Consider the following 12,826-nt stretch of genomic DNA (forward strand, 5'->3'; position numbering starts at 1 on the left):
CTCGCGAGTTGTCTGCTGTGGCTGCTGCTGTTTTTGCTACATTGGCAGTGGTGCACAAACATCACTAATTGTACAACTTAAACACGTTAGCCAACAGCTACGCTGCGTGGTCTTAAATGAAAAAAAAACATATAATAGGCTACGTTACAGGCAATGGCTCTTCTTCATATGGGTCATTGCCCGAAACGTCGCCTGTTTCATATACATTATATCCCTTTTAATGCCACACACACAGTGCTATTGACGCATGCATGTACTGAGTTGGTGATCTCGCAAGGCTTTGTTTCGGCGTCTGCTCCACACGTGGCGATGTGTCATCCCGATGTCCGAGGCATCCTGGGATTCCTGTCGCTGAAGACACGCGATTCGCCAAGAATGATATCGAAAGTTTCGGAGTTGACGCGGCACGCATCAAGCCGTGCGTGCGACGATCAATAGCGTAAATCTCTCTCCGCCGTTGTGGTGCGGGTGCGGCCTCATTGAGCAAAGCAGACTTCGCGACCGAGACGAGAGAGCGAGACACGGTGCCGTCTATTCGTGGATTCAATTGTGGTGCTGCTGCTGCTGGTGCAGCTACTCGTGAGTAGGCAGTGGTGCACAAACAACAACAAGAACAACTTAACGCGTTCCGTCAATATCAACATCACGCGTGGCCCGATAAAGAAAACGAACGCTTTGGGCGACGTTAATTTCAGTGTGTAATAGGCGACGTTTCGGGCAGTTACCCTTTTTGGGATGAAGGGCAATTGTCCTAAACGTCGCCTGTTATGTTGTATGAATCAAACCTACAGTGTTATGACTGACAAATGTGTTGAGTTGTTGTTGTTGTTGTTTCTGCTTGTACACCACTGCCAACGCAGCAGCATCGCTAACAAGAATTTGTTTCATATATTGATTTTTTTTTTACAATTCTTGCTCGTGATTCCATCTGTTCACCTCGGTTGTGAATACAGCGGCCTCTAGTGGCTGGCGAGGGGGGGGGGGGGTCACGTGAACCAATTCGTGCGTACGACGAAGTACGAGGCACGTGACTCACTCACCGGTGCCTCTCGTTAGCCTTAAGCATCGACCTTTAATCGATGTATCGATCGATCGAAGAAACATGCTTGCTGTGCTCGTCACGTGCTGCCCGACATCGTGACGTCACTGCGATAAACAAAACTCAACGCATTCGTCATTTGTGTGCTTTGAAAATGGGCCATTGCCCGAAACGTGTTACTGTTATATATCAATATATATAGTTTTCCTTTTTAAGGCAACAGTGTTGTTATTTACGAATGTGTTGGGAGTGTTTTGTTTGTTGTTGTGCTTGTGCACCACTGTCAACGCAGCAGCAGAAGCATCGCCAAATAACTAGTTGCATGAGAGGTATTCAGAATCTTTATTCATACTGGAGGAATCTGAGGAGCTATGAAGCTCTTTTTCACAAACGTCCTCTGTTTAGCAGTGACGTCACCATCGATCTATTATGACGCAATAGCAACGCGGTTGTCAATGGTTTCCGTGTATCGCTTCGGACCTCTTGCCGGACAGAACTCGGGACACGCAACCTCGGCACTCGGCTGCCTGAGCCATCGCTCGCGCAGGCGGTGCAACTGCGCCAAGAGTCCCTGGGACCGCGGGGGGGAGGAGAGGTCAAGTTGCCAGGTTATGAAGATGATGGTGGGGAGGGCGGTAGGGGAAGGGGATTTTATTCCCTGCACCAGGGCCCATGCTAGATCCACGCGACGACCGTGTGTATGCATGTGCATATAGATCAACGAGATGTCTGTCACGTGGCATCTGTCTGTGGGGCTGTTTCCTTCGTTTGTGAAGTCGTGGGAGCGACACTGTGTGCCGTGATGTCGCCTCGGGGAGCGGGTGGTGCTGCTGCTGAAGGGGGTCTGAGCCTACCCCGCGCCGGCTGCTGAACGCTGACCACTACTACCCACTACCACCACCCACCACTACTACCCACCACCACCCACCACCACCACCACCCGCCACCACCACTACTACCCACTACCACCACCCACCACCACCACCCACCACCACCACCCACCACTACTACCCACTACCACCACCCACCACCACCTACCACCACCACCCACCGCCACCACTACCTTCCACCACCACCACCACCCACCACTACCACCTATCACGATCACCACCACCACCACCCACCACCACCACCCACCACCACCCACCGCCACCACTACCTTCCACCACCACCACCACCACCACCCACCACTACCACCTATCACGATCACCACCATCATCCACCACCACCACCCACCGCCACCACCGCTCCCCTCTTCTAAACATTTCTATTCAAAACATTGGTCCGCTAGTGAACGCGAGTGACGATGGCAACAAGCGGCTGGCCGTCACAGCCTTCGCGGCACACACACACGCGACACACACGCGACACACACACACGGCGGCGGCAGGTGAGAGCGAGGGCAGAATGCGCGACAGGGCATGGCATGGTCCCATCGTCTTCCCTTCGTGTTCGTTCCGTTTGGCGTCACATCGCCATCAGCGCCAGCCGCTATGATCTATCCACCGCTGCACGGAGGCCTCTCGAAGCCGTCGCCACCCCCGTCGCGTACACGGGGAGGTGAGAGCACGAGCGGAAAGCGTGACGAGGGAATGAGCTTGGTTACTATCAGACGTTGGCCCAACGGTGGGCCGACGTTGGGCCACAGCTTCCCAACCACGTGATAACAGTACTGGAGTTGACTTATTTATCCATAACAGCCACACTGAGTCGCAGGGCTGCTTTTCAGGAGGGTCCTGCCGCTATGTTGAAGGTTTTGTTGTTGTTAAATGTTAAGATCTTTTCAGCCAATGAATCGACGAGTCTCTAGATTCGTGGGAGTGAGCAGAACTCCCCACGCGCGCGAGGGGTCAGCAACAGCCTTCACCTTCCCCGGAGCAGACGCACAGCGGACGGCGAAGACTCCACTGGCTGCACGGCCCTCTCCTGGGCGAGCCAGCAAGGGGGGCTAGAGGCACCTCCATCCCTCCTACTCCTCGACGGCCACGGGGAAGGGAGTTTTCACAACATCCGCGTGCGATCCACCTACCCTCGCTGCTGCCTCCACAGCGCTGGATTGAAGGGGCGCGCGCATAGCCATCGCGTGCCAACGTTGGCCCAACGTTGGGCCAACGTTGGAATGTTTACTGGGGGATCGCGTCGTGGCCAATTGTGTTTGGCGTTTTAAAATTTGTTTTAAAGCTGGTCTAACATTGACCGTCGCCTCCTCCACCCCCCCCCCCCCAATTACCCGTGAGTTGTACGCCCCCCTCCCCCCCACCACTTTTTAAAACAGGGCCCCGCCACAGGGCTGACTTTCAATTTCACACGGCTGCTGAGCACACGCCCCAAAAGCGACCAGCAACAAACAGCACTATGTTTAGTTGTAATCGATCAGAGTGCTTTCATCTGCCGTAATGAATGTCGCCTGACGCCGCTGCTGCCGCAGCCGATAAGAAGGCAACATAAGTTCAAGACGTGGGGGGGGGGAGGGGGGGGAATGCAAGAGGGGGGGGGGGGGGTGTGAAACAGGGAGGATGAGATACTTGCACAGGGGTCAATAATAAATGCGAGCGGTGGCGCGTGAACGCACGTGGTCAGAAGCATCTAGGCATCGTCAGCAGCACGATCATCGGCAGGAGCACCAGCAGCAGTCAAGGAACCGAGGCAGTACAAATGAGGATCGGATCGGATCTGGTTGGATCGGGCAAAGGGAATCAGTTCGGGTCCACACAATAAAAGGTCTTCACAAGACGAGGGAAGAGACGTCGGCGCGGCCGGCCGGACACACAACAAAGTCTCGGGGTTCCACGCATCCGCGCTCGGAGTTCAACTCGGGTCATTAGCGGTGCGCGGTCGTGGGTCATTTTACAGGAGGAGGAGGAGAAGTGAGGATTGGCGGCGGTTGGAGTGGGAAGGGATTGTGGGTTGTGGAGGGGGGTGGGGAGAGTCGATAGTTTAGTAAGCAGAGTCCACGTGCCAACGCAGCATCATCATCAGGATCATCATCACTCACGGAAGAAGACATATTCGGTGTAGTTGGTCCAAATTCTGTCTTCGCTCAGGTCGCCGGCGTAGGCCGCGGACCCGTTAGAGTTGCACGCGACCATGTGGAACCCGGCCTCTGCCAGCCGATCGAAGGCCTGCTCCAGGAAGGTGAACTTCAGGTAGTAGCGCGACGTGTAGCGCTCGGGCGGGCGGTCGGGGTCTCTGCTCTCGTTCAGCGTCTCGCCGAACACTTCTTTGGCCAGCGCCGTCTTCCCGCACACCATGATGCGCGCCACGCGTCGAAACTTGGCGTCCGCCGCCTGGCTGTCTCGCGCCACCGTGTAGGAGCCTCGGTACCCCACCGTGATGAAGCCGGGCCGACGCTCGTAGCTGACGCCACCAACGCCACTGCCGACAGCGACTCCACACTGCAGCCCGGAGCTTTGGGACGTGGTCGTCCCAATGACACCGCCACCGCCGCCGCCGCTGCCTCCTCCGCGGATCGTCGTCTCGCTGGACGGCGAACTCTCGTCGCAGTCGCTGGCGCACGCGTCGTCCGTGATGGAGTTCTGCGTGCTGATGCGACGCGGGGCCAGCGAGCGGGCCAGCTCGGGGAGCCCGAAGAATTCCGCCTCGCGCTGGAGGCGGCTCCGCTCGGGGAAGTGCTCGGGTAGGACGAGCCGGTTGTCGCGCAAGTAATCGAGGATGTAGCGAAAGAGGAAACCGTCGCGGTCGATGAAGTAGCGGCCCTTGCCGTCCCGCGAGAGACTCTCGCCCAGAGAGCCGCCGCCGCCACCGCCGCCGCCGCCGCCACCGCCCGGCTTGCCGCAGAAGATGCGACCGAGCAGCGAGTCGGGGGCGCTGACCAGCGTAGCGCAGCGGGTCAGGTACACCTGGCCGCCCACGTTCAGCTCGATGACCTCGGCGAATGAGGTCGCCTCCCCGTTGGTCAGCTTGTTGGCATTGTCCGGTAGGGCCATTGCTGCTCGCGCGGCGTCAAGCAACTTGTGTGCTCGGTCGCAGCGTGCGACGTCGGCTGTGCTGGTGGTGTTGGTGCAGGCGTAGTTTTTGACTTGTGGGAGGGCTACGTACGTGTGTCCGTGTGTGCGAGAGAGTCGATGTGTGTGTGTGGGTGGATGTGCGTGTCGGGGTCGCGGAGAGACCGCCGCTTCACGCGGGCCGGAGGCGATGTGGAGTTACGGCTGCAGGGCTGGTGCGGAATGCGAGCTCCGGCTTGATGTGAACGCGATTGAGATCGGCAGCCGTTTAACGCAACTCGCTCTCTTTCTCTCTCTCGCTACACGAGTGGCGGGTGGGGGTGGGCAGAGACTCAATTGGCTGATGTGCAGCTACAAGCCGCTATTGGTCAGCGAGCGAGAGAGAGGAGGAGGGAGGGAGAGAGAAGCGTGGGAGAGAGAGAGCGCGAAAGAAAGAGGGAGAGCTCACGAAAGCGGGTCGCTCCATCTCTCCCTCCAGCCGCATTCACGCCGTGATTGTTGCTGCTGCTGCTGCGTCTCCAGGCGTGAGCGACCTCGTGGTGCCAGCGGCGGTCGTTGCTAAAGACGCAGACGATTGCTTTCTGGGTGTGTGATTAATAACGAATGGTTATTCCACACACTCACAGCCTTGATATGAGTACCTGGTGCAATGTGTAAATGTCAGCACTGGGGAGACAAAGGCGATCGGGCGTGGAGCGGGGGATATTTGTCATTAATAAAACATTATTGCGCCATCTACATATCACATTGAGTATTATGGTTGTATTTGTTTCTGGATGGTCCCGCTACATTGGATTGTAATGAACGGTATGTAATGTGCAGCGCCCGTTGGAAGATCGGTTTCCCAACGCCGCGTAGCTCATGGGGGTTTGACCATACTTCACCACGCTGGTCAGTGCGCGTTGGTGAAGGGGAGAGCGGGCGGCCGGGTGGTGGAAGGTCAAACGCGATGCAGATAGTGTTTCGCTCGAGTCACCGATGTTGAGAGCCACGGCCAAAGAATCAAACTCACGTTTCCGGGTTCATAGCGCAGCACAACGCGCTGCCCACTGCACGACCGGCACTTCGTTTAGATTGTTCACCCGATTCAGTGTTTTATAAAATAACAAACCTATTTGTGTGGAAAGAAATCGGAGAACCTGTAGGACACCCACCATACCTATAGGAGGGGGAAAACAACCTTATTATAAGAGGTCCGCACAGAAGGGTTCACGATCCCACGTGTTTTATCTATTGCCATCTACTGGACACCTTTATATCCCAGCAGTAGTCTAATGGGGAATATCACAAGGCATCAGAGACATCGGCCTTGATGACCTCTTGACCTGAGCAATTTCACTCTACTAGCAACGTTGTACCCGTGGCTACACCACGGGAAGGGGAGTAGGGTCAAGGTTGGAATTCATGGGGATACGGAAAAGGAACGGGAAAGGGAAGAGAAGTAATGATAAATGAGAGAAAAATTATTGGAAAAGGAACGCAGAACGGGGGCAAATGTTTCAGGATATATGAGGAGAGGGAGGAAGAAACTGCATCATCGGGGCCTCCCTCGACATTGCTACACGGAATAGAGTCTGTTTTCACAGTGGGCGGCGGGGAGAGGGGATGGGTTCAGAGTGGGGGTGGCCACAAAGAAGTCACGTGATGCACTGGAGGCTTAAGCTGATTAAGATAGATATACGTACGTTAGAGATATGGCGATTCAATCTGCGGAAATGCTATGAATTGTCGCGATTTAAAAAAATCATGATTCGATTTGAGAATTGCTTATCTTTATAATTGCATGTTGATATATATAGGTCACGAGATGCCACATGGAGTCATCCAACCCATTACATACAACGCACGCAAAAACAATACTCATCTTATTGGTTCTTTCGGTAAAGTCACGTAGAATGGAAATAATAAAATAATAAAAATAAAACATAATAAAATAATTCTCACGACGTTTCGGCCACAACGCAAGTAGCCGTCCTCAGGTGGAGACAGAGTCTCCTCGACAGACCTGTTCTCCACCTGAGGACGGCTACTTACGTTGTGGCCGAAACGTCGTGAGAATTATTTTATTATGTTTTATTTGTATTATTTTATTATTCCATTCTACGTGACTTCACCGAAATAACCTAGAAGATGAATCCCTGCAGTCACGAAAGCTTTAAATCGAAAAACAATACTCATTGTCAGTCCTTTGTTAATCCGCTGCTCGCTGAAGGTCTCCCCACCCAGTGTCTGTCGTGGGGGTTGTTTGGCCAAACTTCGCCACGCCGGTTAGTGCGAGTTGATGAAATACAGGCGCTGGGGGAGCCCAGGATCGGTTCAGACACCGTGACCGGGAATCGATCGGGAATCGACAACAGGTGGCCAGGTTCGTAGCCGAGCGCAGTGTGCTGATTATTGCGACATCGACGACCCATAAAAACAAACGCATGCGAATCGACACAACGATTCCTCTACCCACGTGATTCAATTACTATGTCGTGAGCTTAATAATTGATATTCATAGATGCGCCATTACGGCACTTAATGTAAATGTGTGGCGCGCAGGGAGGTTTACGTAACGTACTCTCAACTTACAATCGTTCTCGTGTGAGACCGACCACAGCCCGGTCTAATCCGTTCCCTGCTAGCCAAAGCGATCTTCTGCTCAAATGAGGCATTGCGGCATTGGTGTTCATCTCCTGTTTGCAGCGCTGAGCCAGAGGTGGAGGAAGTATCCACATTCCTATGGCCGCTCAATCTACCGCTGAGCCACTTGGTCGGATTCTGTACGTGTACTCCAAACGTACAATGCATTAAAACCAATAAAACACTGCTCTTAGCGCTGAATAAGGCCCCATAGTGAAGGTTCATCAGGAAATGTTGTTTAAATGTAATTCGTATCAGGCCCCGTGATGTTAAACGCAGTTTCCAACTCCAATCCAATCTATATCAGTGGCCTCTCTAGTTTTCTATGAAAGAGGGGCATTTCCCAAAAAGTCGCCTATCATATATTGTTAATCAAAAGGCCAAAGTGTCATTGACGAATGTGTAGAGTTGAGTTGTTTTTTGTTGTTAATTGTGCTTGTGCACCGCTGCCAACACAATAAGAATATGTATTTATACTGGTAGGAACCTCCTGATTACACCAGCCCACAGGGGATTATTGTGTCCGTCGTGCAGGGAGGGGCTGGGTGGGGAGGGAGGGGTTGGGTGGGGAGGGGAGGGTGCGGAGGGGCTGGGTGGGGAGGGAGGGTGGGGAGGGGCTGGGTGGGGAGGGTGGGGAGGGAGGGGCTGGGTGGGGAGGGTGGGGCTGGGTGGGGGGTGGGAGGGGTGGGGCTGGGTGGGGAGGGGCTGGTCACCCCGTGGTGCCCTCATAAAACTCAACGTTTAACCTACTCACGCCGGCTTGTGCCCGCCCTCACAGTCGGGCATATTTGCGGAATACACCACGCCGCCGTTGACCCTGGCCATTGACAGAGCAACCCAACGTTCCTACCAGCTCCCTCCGCAGGAATGTGTTTCTGGAGGAATCCGATGAGCTATAAAGCTCTTTTTCACAGATTTCCAATAGGGGCAGGTCAGAACGTTACAACACCAAACAATACAAAAACACGATAGGAGGGCAAAGTATAGGAAAGGTAAACTAAGCACGTAAAATATACAAATAAAGCAAAATTACGTTTTATCTTACCAGGTAAAGCCCACCAAACATTTTATTGAGTAATGAAGGTGGAGTGCTCTGGTAACCGAGTCGTATGTGTTTAACAAGGCTGAGTTTGCTGATGAGACGCGGGAGGCCAAAACTGGTTCAGCGTTTGATGATTGTTCCGGAAAGTCCACACAGGCTGAAAGACTAAAACACATATTACGTTTTTTTGTGTGTTGATCAACGAACGGAGAGGTCTAATTAATGATTCTATACCACAGCTGCACTTGGCATGAATTCCATGGGCGAGAGAAGATACCAGTGCCAGCTACAGTAGCAACAACTGTTGTCGCACCGATGTATTTACCTGGCCAATACGAGTGAATTATCTGTTAACCCACTAATTTCAAGTGGTTATCACACCATTTACTGTCATTGGCCACACACAAAGACAGCGTCTGACAGACAGACCTGTTCTTCACCTGAGGACGGCTGCTTGCGTTGTGGCCGAAACGTCGTGAGAATTGTATTTTATAATGTTTTTATTTTTATTATTTTATTATTTCCCTTCTACGTGACTTTACCGAAAGAACCAAGAAGATGAATCCCTGCAGTCACGAAAGCTTTAAATCGAAAGATTAGAATCACTCAAGTGATGCCTCCCGCAGGTGGTCAGTATAAGTGAAATGTCTGCTCTGGGCTCATCTATATACTGTGAATAAAGCAGCTCAAGCCTCCTGTAAATCACGTGACCTATGTGTGACCACGCCCACTATGAATACCTCCCCTATCACTGCCGCCCCCTATAACATCAGACGCTGCTCCTCCTCCTCCTCCTTGTAGCAACGTCAAGGCCCTATCCTCATCTTCCCTGACCCTTTGCTCCCATTTTCCGTTCCACTTCCCATACTTTTCCTCCTATTTCCCATTCTCTCTCTTCTCTCTTCCCGTTTACGTTCCTTTTTATTTTTCCATACAATAAATCATGGACTCTGCTCCAACTTCCCGCGCCGTGCCACGGGGTAAAATTATTTAGGGACCAATGCATATATACAGTAGCCTCTGTCAGGCGCTGTCCATTCTGTCGCTGTCCACTCGGGCGTGGTGCTGAAACGTTTCATTGGCGGCCCTTAGCGGCGGTGGGTTGTTAGCGCCATCTGCTGGCTAGAAAAAACATCACTTGGTGTGGCAAATGTGCTCATTAAAATCGATGTTCCTCAATTGTTTTGCTATGAGTGCCCCCCAATCAAGATCACATGTCCCAACGCATGCCCCCCCCCGAGGCCCCGCGACCCTTGCGCTCTGTCCCCTGCCCCCCCCCCCAGATTACTAAGGTCACAAGACAGCGAGATCACGTGTCCACGCCTCGATGCAATGCGGTGTTAGCAAGGCATTCGTTGCACGGTGTGTATCCGTGTGCTTTGCCGTCGCAACGTGGTGCTGATGTTCCCCAGCCTATATTAAACATTTCTCCTGCACGGTATTCAACATAATTAGACGGTAAAATGCATTGCTGCGTATAACGCTGTTGATGCGTCCGCCGTTGTTTGTCACGAGACAACACAGTCGTGTGCAAACTAAAGATCATAATGATGGGACAGGGACATTTGCGTGAGTTGTAGAACGAGCGTTTATTGCCATCTCGTGGCCCCGACTAACATTGTCTATTCTAGTTTTGTTTCTATTATAAATGTTTAGCCGTTTCAGGCAACGCGGTGTTATTATTGAGTGTGTTGTGTTATTTGTGCTTGTGCACTACTGCAAATGCAGCAGCGTCACCAAGTAGAGTAATACCTCGATATACGAAGTAGATGCGTTCCTGGAGCTTCGTATATTGAAACTTTGTGCATTTAATATTGTATATTAGTATTATGAGGGATGCGTTCCCAGCCTACGTAACTTATCATTTCATACTATAAACACTTCATAAATTAGCATTCAAATTTTGAACAAAGACAATGTATGCTAAAAATCATATATTATGTACAGTATTAAAATTAAAATAAAATACAAATAAAACATAGCGAAGAAACATATTTCGTAATTTATAAAATGTTAATTCATTATTTAGTTATTCGTGCCAGTGTATTTATTATTTAGCTTTAGTTTTAGCTTTCTGTGTAAGATAATGGTAAAATAGAGATCCAAAGTTCGTTATCGAATATACGCATTTTGACGTTTTACTGTCATTTGTCCCATTGCTTGTCGGGGCCACGAGGTGGCGATAGACGCTCGTTATACAAGTCACGTTCGTAATGTTCGTGAAAACCCCCCCGTCCCACGTTGTTTGTAACGTTTGTTTACACACTACTGTACTGTATTTGTCTCGTGAATAACTGCAGCACCAGTTTCAGGGGCCGCAGTGTATTTCGCTAGGTTACGTTGCCGCGAAATCCCCAGTGTGATGGCACACGCCAGTCCGTCGTCATTGTTGATGCCTTGAGTCAATGAACTCATGATGCGTTGGAGAAGCGAGGGCCCGTTTTGCTGTCTTCATGGCCAGTCGAAAGAGATAAACAAAAACCGCATTACAACAAACATTTGCATGCACACTACTTTATTTTGGGTAGAGTGGGGAGTGGTGGTGCAGAGGTTGAATCACTGCGAGAACTACGCACCGTGAACCTGGCAACCTAATAAGTTCGGCCACCAATTTGTAGCTACAACCAGCTCCTGGCCTCCGCAACTAATCCGCACCGGCTGGTGTGGTGAAGTATGGTCAAACAACCTCCCCTGGCATGGAGACGTCTTCATCCAGAAGTGGATTGCCAAAATGCTGTATTCATCAGCCATGGTCAATCCACTGCCTGGATGAAAGCCTCCCCAAGTCGTCGCCATCTCTCATAGTCCTGCGATGCAAGGGTCCACCCAGCTACTACACACGACCTGATTTCATCGATCCATCTGAAAAGGCTTGATGTTTTTTTGTTACTTAGCTTTAATTAAGGTCACAGTTTTACCACTTTGAGCCAGTAAACTTTTGCAAGGCTGGTTAATGGGGTCATGAATTGTTATCCGTGCCAAGAGAGCAAAACAAGGAATGATTGGAGGTCGTTGTGTATAATCGTCTCCGGTGTCATTTGGATTGCCGCAATTTTTACACCGGAGATGGGTGAGCTGTCGTAAAACTGCGTGCTCTGTCGTAGTCCGGCAAGGAGATCACCCCACATATGGGGACAGATTATTTGGTGATGCGCACAAGTACAGTTAACAAAACAAAACTCAGCACATTATATAGGTGACTTTTCGGACAATGGCTCTTCTCCATACGACAGAGACGACGGAGTGATAGAGTGGATAATACGAGTTGGGGGTCGTCCATAAATGACGTCACGCGATTTTGGACGATTTTTTACCCCCCCCCCCCTTCGTCACACGACGTCACAAAAAGTCAGACCCCCCCCCCTCAAATATGACGTCACAAAGCTCTGCCCCCCCCCCAAAACCATATTTCCATTTTGAAAAAAAAAAATGCTTCAAATCGCTTTAAACTATTGTCATTGCAGTGCGTATTTAATGTGGCGCTGCACTCTGATGTTGTAGGAGTGTTGTTAGAACAATTAGTGTGGTTGTAACAATTCCATATTTATTTAAAGTTGCGCATTTTGATGTGACGTCACATTTCTCCCCCCCCCCCCCTCATCACACATCGTCAAAAATGTCTGACCCCCCCCCTAGGTGCATGACGTCATTTATGGACGGCCCCTTGGTGAAAAATTTAACCAATTAAATGTTATTTGTTTGCAGTGTACGAACCACTGCGCCACCGCTCCCACCAATTTGCTCTAGACCACATCATCTGTATTCTTCACAAGATATATCAGTATGCATAAATCAACATGCTTGCTTTGTAAATGCCTTGTATTTTCTCTATATCCCAGTATCTCCTTGCGTATAAAGAGCCACGTTTTCAACAATTCCAGGGGCATTTAAACCCAGCACTGGGATTTATATTTCCAGACAATCAAGATAGTGCTTGAGTAATCATCCTCCCAGTAACAATGTATATCTTATTCTATGGGTCTTTCGGTAAAGTCACGTAGATAGGTTCAAAGAAAATAACAAAAAACTACGACATTTCGATCGCAACGCAAGCAATCACTTGCGATCGAAACGTCGTAGTTTTTTGTTCTTTTTTGCTATTTTCTTTCAACCTATCTACGTGACTTTACCGAAAGACCCATAGAATATGAATTC

At 50.9% G+C, this 12,826-nt stretch overlaps 1 protein-coding gene across 3 annotated transcripts; it reads right to left on the reverse strand.

The window, feature by feature from the left end:
• Window positions 1–3,583: 3,583 nt before the first annotated feature.
• On the reverse strand, window positions 3,584–5,203 carry LOC144724169 (BTB/POZ domain-containing protein KCTD8-like). Of its 3 annotated transcripts, none has more exons than XM_078603093.1 (2): window positions 4,474–5,203; window positions 3,584–4,389 (listed from the first exon to the last, which is right to left on the reverse strand). In XM_078603093.1, the coding sequence occupies exons 1-2, from the start codon at window positions 4,984–4,986 to the stop codon at window positions 4,027–4,029; spliced, it is 876 nt and encodes a 291-aa protein (XP_078459219.1). In that variant the 5' UTR covers window positions 4,987–5,203; the 3' UTR covers window positions 3,584–4,026. The 3 variants fall into 3 exon arrangements, with proteins under 3 accessions (XP_078459219.1, XP_078459218.1, XP_078459217.1); XM_078603092.1 differs by having other exon boundaries at window positions 3,584–4,434; XM_078603091.1 differs by having other exon boundaries at window positions 3,584–5,203.
• Window positions 5,204–12,826: the final 7,623 nt, after the last annotated feature.

The sequence above is a fragment of the Lampetra planeri genome, chromosome 19 (genome assembly GCF_965212315.1).
Source record: "Lampetra planeri chromosome 19, kcLamPlan1.2.h2, whole genome shotgun sequence".
Lineage (NCBI taxonomy): Eukaryota > Metazoa > Chordata > Hyperoartia > Petromyzontiformes > Petromyzontidae > Lampetra > Lampetra planeri.

Coding starts and splice junctions, on each gene's coding strand:
- LOC144724169 (XM_078603091.1), bottom strand. CDS start 4,986: ATGGCCCTACCGGACAATGCCAACAAGCTGACCAACGGGGAGGCGACC.